Source organism: Phalangium opilio, unplaced genomic scaffold, assembly GCF_054372755.1.
Source record: "Phalangium opilio isolate 3A_F unplaced genomic scaffold, DU_Popi_V2 ptg000113l_1, whole genome shotgun sequence".
Taxonomy (NCBI): domain Eukaryota; kingdom Metazoa; phylum Arthropoda; class Arachnida; order Opiliones; family Phalangiidae; genus Phalangium; species Phalangium opilio.
In genome coordinates this window covers 5,692,786-5,708,175 of record NW_028324209.1, presented here as the reverse complement: position 1 = coordinate 5,708,175, position 15,390 = coordinate 5,692,786, and the positions used below count along the sequence as shown (strand labels likewise).

Below are 15,390 nucleotides of genomic sequence, written 5' to 3'. Positions count from 1 at the left end.
TTTGAAGTTTTAACGATTTTACGCGTAAATTTTTTGTCCAATCGCGTTGTCTTTTTAACTCTTTCTCACTTTTCTCAGTCGGAATTATTTTTCGATACGTTTTTTCGACCGTAAATAATCGACTATAATGATGTGTTGTTTTTTTTTCCTTTTCTCGCCGTAAAATATCGATTGAGAGCCTTTTCAAGAGCTGATATGTTTAGAAATCGGCGTTAGGGAACTGCTTGAAGGCAACTCGGTAACGTCATTGAAACCCTCTTTAAGTTAGCATTTCAATAGCAATGAATTCGGTATAACTCTTCGCGACAGCGCGAATGCTTCGATAACAATTGAAAATCCAGAAATGTTTTGATCTTAGGCAACTTGGCCAATTAAACTAGTTGTAAGAGCTCTAACTCGAAACAAATTGCGATAAGAAATCTACAGTAGTGGGGGTCATTTGTTCTTAACTGTAACCAATGACGTTACGAAGGAGACTCCATAAGGTTCCCTATCACGGTTAAGGCTTTCTCCCCTGGTAAAAATTGACGCGAAAATAGTATATTCAAGTATATAACGATATAGTCTATATTTCTAGTTGAATAGAATATAAAATTATAACACCGTAGATTATAAAAAGCCAAGTACGTTACAAAAACAGTCTGCCAAATAAACGCATTTATTTTTAGCCAATTAATCTTGAAAGTTTTCTTCAAAATTACGCAAATGAGTCCCATATTTATATAAACTAACCAACTAATTATTTTAACAAGCTTGCGCGGGAAGCGCATCCGCTTACCGTATTCTTGTCATATCCCTTTTTTACCCTTTCTTTTCCCCATCCCCAATTTGTTTCTTTTTATTTTATCTTTATTGGCCAATCAGTGCCCTGTCACGTGCCGGCAATCAGTCACGGAATCTACCATCATTTCCAAGACAGTTTGGAACCAGGAGCTCACGTATCACACGGGGAATTGGTGACTCTGACGTGCGTCCCCGGTTTCCGGGTGACGGGTGCCGAGTCCGTCCGTTGCTGGTACGGCGAATGGGCTGTGGATAATCTACCCGACTGCGTTCCTGGTCCCTGTCAACTGCCGGCCATTGTTGAAGGACATTACTTGGGCGGCTATCGCGCTGGATTGACTATCTCACACGGTGCCTCCGTCGATTACGCCTGTAAAGGCGATTGGTTCAGGAAGAGCGAGGAACCGATACGTTGCACAGAGGGAAGACTCGAACCTGAGGCACCCTCTTGTCAACACCCATCGTCTGCCAAATCGGGCAGCGTGCCAGGACGTGGTAAGAGTGGCATTTCGGTATTCTTACGCGGTGGGTAACTAAACAGTCTAAAATAACTTCACGTGCCTCGAGAAAGTTAACCTTTTGACTCGAGTCAGTTCAAACTAGTTCAGTGACCTCGAGTCCCCCCACAAGCTAACATTGTGTCAAATTGTTTGAACTTGTTAGAGATGTCAGAGTTAGGACCCTAAAAGTTTTCTTCGTTCGTGTCTTAAGGGTTTTAAGGGCAATGCGGGACCGCGCAACGTTGAAAGAAATGGACTCGCTTGAATGCCGAACAGTATTTACGTCCAATTCTTAACGCGTTCCCATAAATTCGATAAAAGAACGAACGAGAACTTACCAACCCTACTCCCTCTTTTCTCTCTCTCTTAACTCCTTCCACAAAAACTCTAAAAAGTATGAAATTTATTGCTTAAGACTACTGTACAGTTAGAATAAAAAGTCTTTAATGATCCCTTGAATATCGAACTCCAATCCCTTTTACTTCTTTAACGGTTCCTTCTAAAAAAACTGTTTTCATGGAACATTTTTGAGGAAATTGAATCAATTCTTGTTAGAGTTTTTGGGAGAAAGGGTAGTGGTTCTTCTTAGAATGACCTCAGTCTGACCCTTCATCCCGGCTCAGTATATATGCCTACACTTGGTGAAAAAGCGAGTATAGAAAAATCTTTTAAAACGTCGAATGGAATTCTCGTAGCTCGGTTGCTTCTCTTTCTTTCCTTTTTTTTTTCTCTTGTGTTCGACCATCAAATCCAGATGATTTTTCCTTCTTTCCTATAGGATATTCAGGAGCTAAATAAAAAAGACAGTAATATAAGGGTTGGTAGAGGGCTGTCCCGTTCTATGGGTAGTAGTATAAGGATTCTAAACGGTTTTTCCAAAACTTGGAATTTTTTTTGATATATTTTTTCTCGTTCGGATATATAAATCACGTCATCCCAATATTTTTGTTATATATTTCCGGCTTATCGTCTTAGACTGCGTCGTACTATTTCATCTTTGAAGGATTTCACTTGTAGGGATTAGGTTTTGCGAAAGCGGATGGGAATATCTGACGTGTAATTGATGGCGTTTAATGTTATGCAGTGTTATACAAGGTTTTTTCGAAAAGCAGAGAGAAGTTTAGTGAGAAGACCTTTAATTTATTGCATAATAAATTCTTTTGAGGAAACTCGGGAAACGTCACGTGTGATTGTAATGTTTCCTTTATGTCTATTTTTTAAAGAAACAACGGCTCTGAAACCCTACTAATGTCTATGGAATTTAATGTCAGAAGTTTAAATTTATTTCATTTTATTAAAATGAGGGTCAGTGAACTGCGGCGAGTCCACTTAAATTCCGAAACTTTGTTGACGATGAGTTTGATGGGAAAACATGACCAATGTGTATTTAGATACCGTTACAACGCCATACTCTTTACTAACTCCCCACTTTATGCTAAAATATCTCGTTTTCATTGTTTGTCTTTCGCTATTTTCTTTTCTTCCCAAAACCCTTTCGTTCCTCCGCTTCCCCAAAAATTGTCCACACGCGCGCTTGAAAGACTCTATTCAAGAAAGCGAAACCAAATTCAAACAACCGGAAGGAAGTACCGTCAGCGTCGTTGACTTTTCGGGCAGCGGATCCGGAAATCTTCCAACTTCCGCGGAGAACACCGCCAGAAGTCCCTTACCTCGGGGAGCCTGCAGTTTACCGGAAAGATTGCAAAATAGTATTCTTTACCCCACCATGGTTAAAGCGGGTTCTAATCAACCCATTGTCAAAAACTCGGCTACCACCGACAATTTCGACGTTTCCGAACCTGAACCGGCGGAAGTAGAGTCACCCCTTTTAGGGGATAAGTATTTGGCGGAAGGAGAGGTTGAAACGGACACTGGAACCACGTCCTCGACGACCAGTATACCAGAAACGAGTTCCAGCTCGTCTTCGACGGGTGAAGAGGAAGGCGGTCAACTCTTGGGTGGGGGTACCTTTCCAAACGGGGCGGAAATACGCTTTCGATGTATCGCGGGCATTACAGGCGAAAAAACAACTTGGTCTATCGTTTGCGAAGACGGAAGTTGGGTCGGGAGGGCTAACCAGTGTGGTAAGCTTCGGGAACGACTTATTATATCTCAGTTATCTGGAAGTACTTGCCAGTTGTTATTGTAACCCAGTATTCAATATAAGTTATTATTTTCCCTGCTATGGTTCATTGTATTACCCATTACATACCCGTATAAGTAGCTATAGTACTTAAGTGTGTTGCATTATGGGAATGTGTCATATCTGTTGTATTCCTATCCCTCATTTGGTTCTGTAGGGGCATCGCATTGTCATTGACGCTGTCCTGAAACTAAACTGATCGGAAACTATATTTTTGTTGTAAACAGAAGATGAAGTACAGACCGCTCCACCTCCAGAAGAAAGACGCAACAAAACCTGCATTTTCCGTAATTCTGAGCCCAACGTCATCGCGTTTCACGGAGACCGACGTATTGTTGAAGAGACCACCGAACTACCACCGGACACGGAACTCGTGTTTCGCTGTAAGGACATCGGCAAATTTACACTGATTGGGAGTGTCCGACGACGGTGCCGTTACGGAGATTGGGACGGGGTCAAGCCATCGTGCTTTGGACTGTCCCAAGAGAACGATTATGCACGTAGGAGTGATTATTTTTACGTCACTGATAAGAACGTCCTCGATGATAACCTCGATTCGTTTCGTTTAGTAGAAAAACCCCCGACGATACTATTTCGAAACCAAGTGGCCCCCATTGCCCAAAGTAACGACGGAAAGTTGATTGTTTATCCAGGAGCCATTTTACATTTGGAGTGCTTGTGGATACGAAAGTACGGCACACCGACGTGGGAAGTTAGCCATTCGTATCGTAAATATCCCGAAGGTATATTTTCCTAGCGTTCGTTGTAAACCCAAGGCACTTCCTTCAGTGTAATTGTTTTCGAAAGGCTGGACCAATGAACCAAATCGTGACCCTCAACTCGAATATCGGTTGTCGATTTATCACGCCCAACGCGACGATACTGGTCGCTATACTTGCGTTAGTCCTATGGGACATCGCCATTCGGTTGATCTGGTTGTAGCTGGTAAGTTTAATTATTCTACTACGTTTATATCTGTTACTTTCATGAATATTTCTAATCTTAACTGTTTGTTTTAGCTATACATTGCCCACCGTTAGCGGAAGTTCCGGGTCTTCATATCAGCAACTCCAACACCAGAATGACTACCGAAGTGGCCTTTACTTGTCGAGATGGCCAAACTCTCTACGGAAGCCAACACGCGTCTTGCTTACCTTCCGGAAATTGGTCAGACCCAGTACCCCATTGTGAAGGTAAAATTGCTAGTCGGCGTGTGATGTAATATTCAATATCTTAAAAATTTATTTGGAATTCAACCAACAGTGACTGAGTGTCCCGACTTGGTCGCAATAGTCAACAATGCTAGTGTACAAGTGGGAAATACGACGACACTAATCGGGTCCAAGTACGAAGGCCTGGATATGAACACGAATTCGCGTAATGTTGGAGCCACCGCTACGTTTTCGTGTCCCAAAGGATACGGTCTAAGAGGTTCACCGCAGATTACTTGCTTGGATACTGGACAGTGGTCCGATAACATTCCAGAATGCGAAGGTAACACGCTTCTTCTCGCCCTTTCCTTCACTGCAGAGTGTCATATTTCGTCTATTGTTTCGATAGAGGTAATTTGCGATATACCAGAAGCGCCTGAGAACGGTTATATCCAGGGTCTAACTCAGCGAGAGTATCGCGGTGGGGATGTTCTACAATTTGCCTGCAATACTGGCTTCATGATGGATGGTACGGCCATCGTCGTTTGCCAGGAAAATAGCCGTTGGTCTGGCCCGGCGCCGCCGTGTAAGTTGTACGCGAACAAAACCCTAAAGGTACGTCTCTGATTGCGCTATGTTCCGTGATGCAGGCATTCCAGCTTGCACCTATCCTGGTACAGCCGCTGGTGCCACCATTGTCAACGTACAGTTTTATTATCGAATTAACGAGACTGTTACGTTCGACTGTGCCGAAGGCCTCGAACTACGAGGCGCTAGAATGCTAAGATGCCTGGAAAATGGCCGCTGGTCAAGCGCCATACCGTCTTGCACCACTAACCGCAAAGGTCGTTAGCCGAAGGTAATTGGAAATTGATACGCATCCCTAAAATACTAAACGAGGCGGGGTTCAAACCCAATCACGAAGTTACTACACTCCGAGACTGCAATTATAATTGGTATAATCGCAACGGGTTTCTTCATACGGTTTTAGTGTTCGCCTCGTGGGATGGTATTCGTGTATGACCAATTTAACGAAAGTGACTATGTACATAGTGATTCTTAACTTTTGACTGTGATCGTCCTCATGAGGGACAAAATGGTGACGAAGAACATATAAGTATTTCTTTATACGAAAAATAAAAAACTGTAGGATTGACAAATTATTGCGGAGCATTAGCATTAAACGTCGAAAAAATAGTCCGATTCATTCCCAAAAGTCGCCAAAAATGATGCAGGGGTATAAAGTACTTAAAAAAAATTTGGAATGGGTTTTTTTGCAGACTTAAACCGGAACTTATTGTCTACGGCCCGAAAAGATGTACTAATCTTTATTTCAGTAAGTAATAAACTTAAGTATCCATGGTCATAATTATGGCCTTCTATATATAGGTAAATGGGTGCAGGGTATAGCCGCGTTGTTTAAGGCCAGCATATGTGCGTTTTGAAAACAGTACCATAAATTGTAAGTTGGCGCCCTTTTCAAAATGTATTGGTCTTTGTAGGAAACGGTCTATTGTAAATGAATCTACTGACTGAACTCGAAATTTTAGCTTTTAGGAAGGTATATAAACCTGAAAAACTTAAATAATTTGGCTTTAATAATAAAAACAGCAGCAGCAGCTTTGCAAGCACGCTTGAATCACGCGTATTTGGCCAATTACGACAGCGCAGTATTGTTATTAAGTCATCAGTCTTCCAATCGCTGCAAAAATTATCGCAAAATTAATTAAATTTTAAGTTTACGGCATAATTAACTTGATATAGCCATATATTATAAGTGTAAGCGAGGTAAATTAAAATTACTAAATAAATACCCAAATCGAACCAATTTATATATAAAAGGATTTGGTCTAAAATGAAACTATTTTAAATTCTACGCCGCCTTAAGAGAAATTTTTAAGGAAATGCAAAGAAAAAAACGTTTGGTGCGTAATTTTTGATAGTATAGAATATTTATTGTGGATAACAAATTATTATAGATGTCTATGAAATGAAACTCATTTTTTTTAGTTTTTCTGGTTTTTTGGGTTTTTTTTTTATTTTTTCTGGTTTTTTGGGTTTTTTTTTATTTTTTTCTGGGTTTTTTTTTATTTTTTCTGGTTTTTTGGGTTTTTTTTAATATTTAAGTTTCTGGGCTTTTTGGGTAAAACTTTTGGGGGTTAAAAGGAATCGTGCTATACATAAAAAAAATAACAGTGCCTAATTATTTCAAAATTTTAATTAATGTTTGTGTGGAAATAACTTTGAAAAATAAACAAAGCAAAATGACAGTATTACAGTAATATTCCCAAAATTTTTAGTGTTGATAATTAGATGGAAGTAGAATTAGAATTAACATATCAGTATTCATAAAAATAGAGGCAAATTTAGTGTTTTTTGGAAACTATAAAAATGTGAATTATAAATTAATTAATTAATTAATTAGTCATTCTTGTTTTGAAGTAAGAAAAATTAACTTTAAAATTAGCAGATCCATGACTTATATGACAGCAAGAAGTTATATCAGTATCTCAGAGAGAAGGTTTAAGATGCCTTTGTATTCGCCGGGCGCCATAGTCCCAGTCCCCCTTTCAAAATACAAGGGGGGACGTAAAAGGAGGCGCCGGGCTATTTCGCCTCTCCTTAGTCGGAAAATACGACTGTAATTTTCGTCACTCGCGTCGTCGTGCTGACGTAAGTTTTCAAGAACCAATGAGATGCTGGTTGTAATTTAGAGACGGGCATTGACTCCGGACCTACTATACGTTTGGACTGGAGATAAAGCTGGAAATCTGGCGAATTTATACCTTCTCTCTGAGATACTAGATATAACTTCTTGATGACAGTAAACAAAGCTAGCGGACAAAGTTTATGAGTTTTGGGACTAAACTAGAAAAATTGGTGAGTGGCACAATATCAGTGTAATTTATAAAAAAAAATATATAATATAATATGCAAATCATTTTGTATAGGGGAAAAAAAAACAAATTAAAAACCAGTTTTAAAATTAAATGCTTTATTAATTTGAAATTATTTATTTATTTATTTATTTATTTATTTACTAATAACAATTTTTTAATTTCATCTACAGTCATAAATAACAACAAGTCAACATCAATCAAGCTTCTGGGATTGGAGGGATATTTATCTCGGCTCTTAGTTCATCTATGTCTTGTTCCCAGCGTTTTTCAAAGTAAATATTCATCAGAAATGAAGCATTTTTACCGCAATCCAATGCCCAAGGTAACATAACATTCGTGTATTTAATAGTTTGCCTAAAATGAAGGAAAAATTAAGTTTTGGATTAAATTTTTAAGGCTAATTAATATACTAGGTCTAATATACTTTGGTTTTAGTCGAACAGCACCAAATATAGCAGCACCAATACACATTGGTAATTCAGTTTGTATCGCTTCAACCCATTTTACAGTAACTTCCCCTAGCATATTTGTAGGTTGATCTAATAAAGCGTGAACTATGTCGTGTACTTCACGATAACGCTGCAAAACATAGGCTAGTTCCTCATCATCAACAAAATGAACGGGTTTGCGGCTATCCGCTGTTATATTCTATGAATAAGAATACTTTTAAGTTGCTTTTGATAACAGTGAGAAAAAATTTAAATATATACATTTTTGTCCATAAAAGTAATGTAGACATTTCCAAGAGTGTTTGGGGGAAAGGCTCTTAGTTTATCAAAGTTAACTGTAGATGAGTTTATTCTAGGTCGTTCTCTGAATTTACAAGACTATTAAATAAATTATTTAGGGTAAAATTAATTATAAACCATTTAGGATTTACATAAGAATTTCTTGACCTTCTTCATTGCATCTCATCTTTTCTAAGATTCCCGTTAAAGCTTTAGAACCAGTAGTTTCACCTAAAACAGCTACCATGTCTAATAGTAATTTTAGAGTTTAATCTTTAGAAAAACTCTATAGAAACAATCCGTAAGTATTACCATCCCGAAAAGGGTCCGTCAAGGCTAGAAAAGCTGATCCAATGGTTAGCAAACCTTTTTGTAAATCAGTTGTTGGTATGTGATCAGGATAAAGCTGGGGTTTTTCTTCGGGTGGAGGCTGTTCTTCATCTTCAGCCGCTCTTTCTCTAAAGATCTGATCGTTATTCGTAGAATATCTTCGATGGTTAATTTGACAATGAGTAGTATTAACTTTGTGAAGCTTAGTACTTGATTTTAGATCACTTAAATTTCTAGCTAAAGGCGTTATTCTTATAGTTTTGGTTCTATTTATGATTAACAAGCATTTTAAGCAATATTTTAACATATTTCACAACTATTTTATCGAATTGTAGGCCTAGTTAATTAAATTCGTAATTAAATTTATTTTTCGTTAAGTCCTATTTCAATATTTTCAAACCGGGCTGCCCGGGCATTATAGCAGACGACAGTTCAACAGAGACCAGTCTGGGAAATAGCACACACACTTCCTCTGGTCCAAAACCAGTTTATTAATTGCTTGGACTAGTTTTTTAATTCAAAAAGTGAGGGTTACTGGTCCTCGGGACCAGTTTATTAATTGCAAATCTATAGGAGAACAAAGGCTGGGACCAGTTTATTATTTCGGACATAGGGGGGTCACTGGTCCCAAGGACTAGTTTAAAAAATATCCTTATTTCCCAGACTGACAGAAACACAACTTCAGCCAATAAAATCTGTTAACACATACCGGCCAATCGCTTATGTTATTTCATATACGACGTCATTTTGTTCCCGCTCGATCTTGAGAAAGATGAATTCTTTTCTTTGTCGATGTCACGTTGTCTTTTATTTATCCATCGAAATCACAACAACTAATATTAATTATGTTTGAAATAATAAGTTCAAATGATTAAGGAAACCAAGATTTAAGTTTATACTATTTTATTTCGGAAAAAAAGTATTTATTAGGAATAACAGGTAAATATCAATATCGCGCAAGGCTTAGCAATCCTTACATTAAACTTGGGCCATTGTTTCGCTTTCCCCACATTCTAATCGAATAAAATCAATAACTTCTACCTTTCTTTCGTCAGTAAAAGTTTTAACTGTGATTTCAGGGTTATAAATAAACTCTTGATGCATTAAAGAGATTTCATTCTTTTCAGGAATGACTTCGTATTCTTCTTCTTCCTCTTCCCCCTCTCCTGTTGAAACTTTTTCAACCTTTACCTCCGCTGTTCTTTCTACCTCTTTGGGATCATGGGGCCTATTTATCACTTGGGGGTTCATTCCAATAATTTGCATACATAATTGATGACCAGTGTTAGGGTCAAGTTGGGATTCAGCTTTAATAGCAACTAGGGCAGCATATGTGCCTGTAAAGTAAAAACATATCGGTTAACATTAACACTTGGCTTCATTTTCAGTTAGGGGACTGGTGGAGGCACTAAAATGGGTACCAGTTGTGGTGGAATCATTGGTAGCTTGGGCTTCAGGATGGACAGCTCCCATTAAACTGATGTCATCATTGCTACGAATTAAGAGGCCACGCTTTAGAATGATGTTCTCTCCTAGGTGAGCTATGGCAAGTGCCACTTGATCTTGAACTTTGGTATCATTCAATGGTAATGAACCTAGTTGGTCTGCAGTGATGTTTTGCTAAAATTATGTTTAAATGAGAAGTTTGAGAGGACTATGCACTTGAGTATGAGTAAAGAGGTTAAAATGTAATGTACTTTAATAACTTGACCATTTTGGATAGTCAAATTATCTGATAACTGACTGCAACATGCTCTAGTGACATTTTTAACTAAATCCTTGAAATAAGTGTTTCTTGCTACAAAATCAGTTTCACAGCCAATCTGTTGAGAAAATAATTAGTTAGTTTTGTACTTCACTAAAGGTCATTTGACCTACTTCAATCAAAGCAGCAGTCTTTCCTTGAATATGAAGTCCAATTAGTCCCTGATTAGCAGCTCTGCCCTGTAGTTTTATAGCTTTTTCCCATCCCTGTTTCTGGGCCTGATCTTCAAGCCATTTTATAGCCTTTAAAGTGACCATTCACAGTTTTTAGCTATAGATAAAAACTCGGAGGGAAGCATTGTCATTCATTTCATACCTTATCCAAGTCTTGGTTTGTGGCTTCCAAAGCTTTCTTACAGTTGCTTACACTATGACCAGTTTTTTTACGTAATGTAGCTAAATGCGACTTGGTTATTGATTGGAAAATGCTACAGGTTGCGTGAAAAAAACGCGATTGAATGGTTGTAAACCTATTAATCATTTTAGTTAGGTTAAACGGTCCACTTATCAATATATCAATTTAACCTGTGCTTAGAGGGGAAGTAATATGACGTTTGTAGCAGACGAACTTTATTTGGTGTTGCGTAATGGATTTTCTTCCAGGGCAGGAAATAAGACATTTTTTATTGGACATTTCTCAAAATTGCGCATTACTACTTAAAAACTTAATTGCATCTTGAGCATTACCTATTTTTTCGGTTGTAACTGGAAACTATTGCACCAATTCCAGCCTTTATTTATTAAGTTTTAGACGTCAATATCCAACTTGACCCAATCATATTTCTACTTCCGCTTCCGGTTCTCTTCATTCTAGAAAATTCGCGTGCTAGGAAACCGCGTTGTTTCGGTCGGATCTTCTTCGTTAAGTTTTATTGTTAATTTATTAAGAAAATTATTGTAAATAATGGCGCAAATTTTGTGCTATAATCGGGGATGCGGGCAAAAATACGATCCCGCCAATAATAAACCGGAATCTTGCATTCATCACCCGGGAACGCCGGTTTTCCATGATGCCTACAAAGGCTGGTCATGCTGTACCAAAAAAACAACGGATTTTACCGAGTTTTTGAACATCAAAGGGTGCACGAAAGGTTTACACTCAAATATTAAACCCGTGGAACCCGAAAAACCCAAAGTAAGTACCTGTACAGAAATATAACCCTCAATTTTTAATTAAAATAGTTCAAACTTTGGTATATAATGGTGGTGATTAAAAACTTTATCAGGTCACAAATGATAATCTTCCTGATGAGGTTGAAGCCACACCAGTGAGAAAACCCCAAGTATTTATGGAAAGGCCATGTGGTGACGCGCCTTTAGAACCTCTTAAATTCACCTGCGCTCCTTCACTGAAGAACGAGCTTGCAAAAATTAATGACACCTCTAATAGCAACCAAGATAGTAATGAAAGTGGTGAAGTTGCTATAGGAACCTCTTGCAAGAATGGTGGTTGCAGGAAAACCTTTGAAAAGGAGTCGGATAACAATGAAACTTGTATGCATCATCCCGGAACCCCCGTTTTTCACGAAGGAATGAAGTATTGGACTTGCTGCATTAGGAAAACGTCAGATTTTAATAGTTTCTTGGAGCAAGAAGGTTGCACTGTTGGCAAACACACGTGGATTAAAGTCAAAACTACGCAGGAATTGAAGCAATGTTGCCGTTATGATTGGTTTCAAACTGCTACCGATGTTTACCTCAATATCTATGCCAAAGTTCCCATCCCGGATGAATCCTTTGTAGAAGCTAATAGTGTTAAATTGAACGTGAAAATCACCTTTGGCCCTGAGAAGAATGTATTTGATTTGCCCTTGAATTTGTACGGAATAGCCAATATTCCTGGAAGCTCCGTTCTCTACACAACAAATAAGGTGGAAGTCAGATTAAAAAAAGCTGAACCAATGAGCTGGGCTTTCTTCGCTTTGCCGGATAACAAGGATAATGCTAATGAAAAGGATGAAAATGATATAGATATTGACTCTCTAACAATTCAAAAAAGAGACGATAAAAATTAATACAAAAATTAATTGCGTGTGTTGATCTTTGTGTTTGATAATGAATTTGATTTCATCCCCCCCCCCCACATCAGAAACTTTTGTTTTTGAAAATAGAAATGCCAGTAATATCTGTTTTCCCCCCTGAAAACATCTTATGATGATTGTTATTGTAATTAAAATTAATACATCATGAATAAACGTTACAATAAATTGTTCTGACGCAGGAAGTTCTCAAAAAACAATCCAGGGTATTTAGTTTATCGCATCCATGTTTTTTGTTTACAAGGGTTTGTCAGAGGTGGCGCCAGCGTCTTAGCGGTTCATTAATTATTAGCTTATGTACAGCCAAGGCTTCTGTAGCAGCTGACAGCTTGGTGGTTTTTAATTTTAACACCTTGTACTGTAGGAAGTTAGGTTGATAACAAGCGTGGATGGTGCAACTTGTCGTTCTATGTTATGTTTTCCTGCTTTTTTGGTAAGCCTTCATTTCCCGTAATCAACTCATAATTAGTTTGGGCAATATACGTTAAGCCTAATTACTGGGCCTTTAGATGGAACAATATCATTGTTCCGCGAAAGGAAGTTGTTTTTAAAGTTGACTTTACTTAAGCCTTAGTAGGAGTAAGCGACTGTTTTTAACCGGGAAAGCACTGGCGTATATCAAACGTCAGAATTCTCGTTTTGTGAGAGGGAATGGAGGGCGGGGGTTGTATATAACTTTGACAAAACTTAATAGAGGGTTTTTGTAGTCCTAATTTTTTACTCCTTAATTGGAACAAATGTTAGCCTTTTTACAAAGCAAATTGAGGGAGTACTTTCTTATGGCATCTTATAAAAGAGCCCCATTTATTACCAGTCGTGGCCAAAGAGGAATTTAATCCATCAAAGTCAAGAATCTTGACGCGTTATATTTTAAAAAAAAATTCTACAAAGTCTACCATAGTCCCTCGGCTCCCGTCTTGACTGAAACCGCCTCCTTTTTGCTTTAAAATTGTGACGTTTCGAGCTAGTTTATACTGAAATTTCCAAGAATGATAAAAAATCTTAAAACTGAATATGTTGTTGTGGGATTGACAACACAGATTGCAATGATATAAAAAAACATATTGCTTGCAAAGATTTTATACCATATTATTTATTTAAATTTTCCCCGTAATGGGGATAAGGCTTGGCTAGACTTTGGTTTCGGTTTAGGTTAGGCTCAATATGGGGGAGGGGGTCGTAACCCCCAAAACTGACGGAACAAAATTGTTAAATTTGTAGGAAAGTTAGGGAAAATTCAAAGTCGCTCCTTATAAGTGGTTTAAAAATGGTTTCCAAAACGCTCATCTTGAAGTTGTCCACGAAGTTGTATTTTTAATTGTTAGTTAATTAGTATCTTTTGAGACAATTGCTTCTTAGTATAAATTATTGATACGAACACGCCAATTTATGTAATGAACACGGAAATAGTTAGGGGTAATCATGTTCCAATTAATTCCTTAATTTTTCTCGATTTTTTTTGACAAAAACAAATTGATAGACTGGCCCTAGGCGATTCGATGTTTCAATAATATTTCATTCTTTTTATATTTGGGTCACTCTGAGTCTGTATTGCTCGAGCCTAGAAAACTGGCATTCGTTTACAAGCTTATAAACTATTAAAAACCGCTTTTTTTCTAAATTCTTGAAATAATTTGAATAGTGGATAAAAAATTGCTCTCAACTTTGCCCGCAGGGTTTTTCTGTTAAATAAGTTAAGTCCGCTTCGTAGACTAAAAGTCTCCACTAAATCTTATACAATCGAATAAAAATGAATCTTATTCGCGTGATGTAGTTTTTAGTATGGTACGAGTCCCATCTCGTGCAGCGCCGGAAAGGGAGGATTTTTACCTTTTATGTTAATTGGGCTCTTATTCAGTGTGTGGCCCATATTTTCAAAAAGAGAAAAAATCTAGTCTCCAGTACTGAAGTGAATTAATTGGATTATGATTTGAAAGTGAAATTCAACTGGTTACGTTTTTTTTTCTAATGGAAATTAATTGCTGGTATAATTTATCTGACATACGCATACACCGTTATTACATATTGGTTTAATTTGATTAACTATTTCCTTTATGTAAAAGGGTTATAATTACAATTATCTATTTGCGCCAAATTTTCAAACAGGGTTCGTACGAACGTGGCTAAAAAATCGGGGAAATTTAGAATTTTTCGTAAAATATGTGGGGAAAAAACCTGAAAAACTCAGGGAAATATATGGGAAAAAACCTGGAAAACAAGAGTATATATATGGGGGAAAAATGGATAACTCAGGGAAATATATGGGGAAAAAATGGATAACTCGGGGAAATATATGGGCAGGGTTCATAAAGCAAAATGTTCATAAACATACCCTCCATATGATTAGCGTTACACTAAACTTTGGAGGCTCAAAACTCTGGTTCTACTAGAGATACGTGGATGTCCTTTGATTACGTAATAGTCGTATTTGCCCCCCCCCCCTTCGTTAACATTGGCTCCATATACGGGAAAAACCTGGAAATCTCAGGGAAATTTGTTTTCCAAAAGTTGTATGAACCCTGATGGGGAAAGAATGGATAACTCGGGGAAATATATGGGGAAAAACCAGGAAAACTGAGGAAAATCGGTTTTCCAAAAGTTTTATGAACCCTGTTCAAGAACATTTGCTAGGGCATACGAAACTGAGAAATTGGAAGCAAGTTTTGTAACTAAGAAATTTCAAATTTAGATATTGACACAGGAAGGTAGCGATATCTGCACCCTTATTGACTAGTAAACAATCTTAAGCGTATTTAGTCTGATCCAGTTTAATACCGAATTAAAATCTCGACGTTTCCCCGGTTGTAGGTCAGACGGCGACGATAGTAAAACCGCAAAAACAGCGAAAAAAGAACGAAAATTGAAAAATAAACAAGCGTGAAAATTTTCTTTTATTTATTATTTTTTCTTGGGCGGCTGAAATCTGTTTAGGATTCTCGAGCACGTCTACCGGGTGTACCGGGGCTTGCCTCCCTCTTTTTCCAACCTGGTTTAGTACCCGAGGGACCATTATTCTTTTTACTCGATCCCGACAACCCAACCTTAGCCAACC

General features: G+C 37.8%; 5 protein-coding genes across 15 annotated transcripts in view; 3 read left to right on the top strand and 2 right to left on the bottom strand.

The window, feature by feature from the left end:
• Hasp (Hig-anchoring scaffold protein) overlaps positions 1 to 7,568 on the top strand; it is a 95,193-nt gene extending 87,625 nt beyond the window's left edge. For 7 of the 9 annotated variants that reach the window (XM_089852557.1, XM_089852553.1, XM_089852552.1 and 4 more), the window contains 8 exons: positions 865 to 1,278; positions 3,654 to 3,926; positions 3,996 to 4,169; positions 4,234 to 4,371; positions 4,446 to 4,619; positions 4,690 to 4,920; positions 4,987 to 5,163; positions 5,228 to 7,568. In XM_089852557.1, the coding sequence (XP_089708683.1) occupies positions 865 to 1,278; positions 3,654 to 3,926; positions 3,996 to 4,169; positions 4,234 to 4,371; positions 4,446 to 4,619; positions 4,690 to 4,920; positions 4,987 to 5,163; positions 5,228 to 5,430 (1,784 nt within the window). In that variant the 3' untranslated portion in view covers positions 5,431 to 7,568. The remainder of the gene's footprint in view (positions 1 to 864; positions 1,279 to 3,653; positions 3,927 to 3,995; positions 4,170 to 4,233; positions 4,372 to 4,445; positions 4,620 to 4,689; positions 4,921 to 4,986; positions 5,164 to 5,227) is intronic. The other 2 variants (XM_089852550.1, XM_089852554.1) reach the window with 2 other exon arrangements.
• Coq4 (Coenzyme Q4) lies at positions 7,552 to 8,940 on the bottom strand. Its single transcript, XM_089852572.1, has 5 exons — positions 8,518 to 8,940; positions 8,358 to 8,454; positions 8,188 to 8,290; positions 7,902 to 8,125; positions 7,552 to 7,831 (listed from the first exon to the last, which is right to left on the bottom strand). The coding sequence occupies exons 1-5, from the start codon at positions 8,840 to 8,842 to the stop codon at positions 7,675 to 7,677; spliced, it is 906 nt and encodes a 301-aa protein (XP_089708698.1). The 5' UTR covers positions 8,843 to 8,940; the 3' UTR covers positions 7,552 to 7,674.
• A 481-nt stretch (positions 8,941 to 9,421) lies between these two features.
• On the bottom strand, positions 9,422 to 10,869 carry mEFTs (elongation factor Ts, mitochondrial). Its single transcript, XM_089852548.1, has 5 exons — positions 10,616 to 10,869; positions 10,414 to 10,542; positions 10,233 to 10,358; positions 9,957 to 10,155; positions 9,422 to 9,872 (listed from the first exon to the last, which is right to left on the bottom strand). The coding sequence occupies exons 1-5, from the start codon at positions 10,778 to 10,780 to the stop codon at positions 9,514 to 9,516; spliced, it is 978 nt and encodes a 325-aa protein (XP_089708674.1). The 5' UTR covers positions 10,781 to 10,869; the 3' UTR covers positions 9,422 to 9,513.
• Positions 10,870 to 11,089: 220 nt separating this feature from the next.
• mora (cysteine and histidine rich domain containing protein) lies at positions 11,090 to 12,538 on the top strand. Its single transcript, XM_089852547.1, has 2 exons — positions 11,090 to 11,434; positions 11,526 to 12,538. The coding sequence occupies exons 1-2, from the start codon at positions 11,204 to 11,206 to the stop codon at positions 12,312 to 12,314; spliced, it is 1,020 nt and encodes a 339-aa protein (XP_089708673.1). The 5' UTR covers positions 11,090 to 11,203; the 3' UTR covers positions 12,315 to 12,538.
• A 106-nt stretch (positions 12,539 to 12,644) lies between these two features.
• Positions 12,645 to 15,390, top strand: part of LOC149623538 (uncharacterized) — a 112,251-nt gene continuing 109,505 nt past the window's right edge. For all 3 annotated transcript variants that reach the window (XM_089852539.1, XM_089852541.1, XM_089852545.1), the window contains exon 1: positions 12,645 to 12,771. The gene's annotated coding sequence lies outside the window, so the exon portion shown is untranslated. The remainder of the gene's footprint in view (positions 12,772 to 15,390) is intronic.

Bases quoted from the DNA above. Each gene is read 5' to 3' on its own strand.
- Coq4 (XM_089852572.1), bottom strand. From the start codon at position 8,842: ATGTTAAAATATTGCTTAAAATGCTTGTTAATCATAAATAGAACCAAA. The intron at 8,455-8,517 runs GTAATACTTACG...AATTACTATTAG, and splicing joins GACGGACCCTTTTCGGGATG to ACATGGTAGCTGTTTTAGGT. The intron at 8,126-8,187 runs GTATATATTTAA...TCTTATTCATAG, and splicing joins TTACTTTTATGGACAAAAAT to AATATAACAGCGGATAGCCG.
- mEFTs (XM_089852548.1), bottom strand. From the start codon at position 10,780: ATGATTAATAGGTTTACAACCATTCAATCGCGTTTTTTTCACGCAACC. The intron at 10,359-10,413 runs GTAGGTCAAATG...TTTTCTCAACAG, and splicing joins AGACTGCTGCTTTGATTGAA to ATTGGCTGTGAAACTGATTT. The intron at 9,873-9,956 runs GTACCCATTTTA...TTTACTTTACAG, and splicing joins CAATGATTCCACCACAACTG to GCACATATGCTGCCCTAGTT.
- mora (XM_089852547.1), top strand. From the start codon at position 11,204: ATGGCGCAAATTTTGTGCTATAATCGGGGATGCGGGCAAAAATACGAT. The intron at 11,435-11,525 runs GTAAGTACCTGT...AAACTTTATCAG, and splicing joins TGGAACCCGAAAAACCCAAA to GTCACAAATGATAATCTTCC.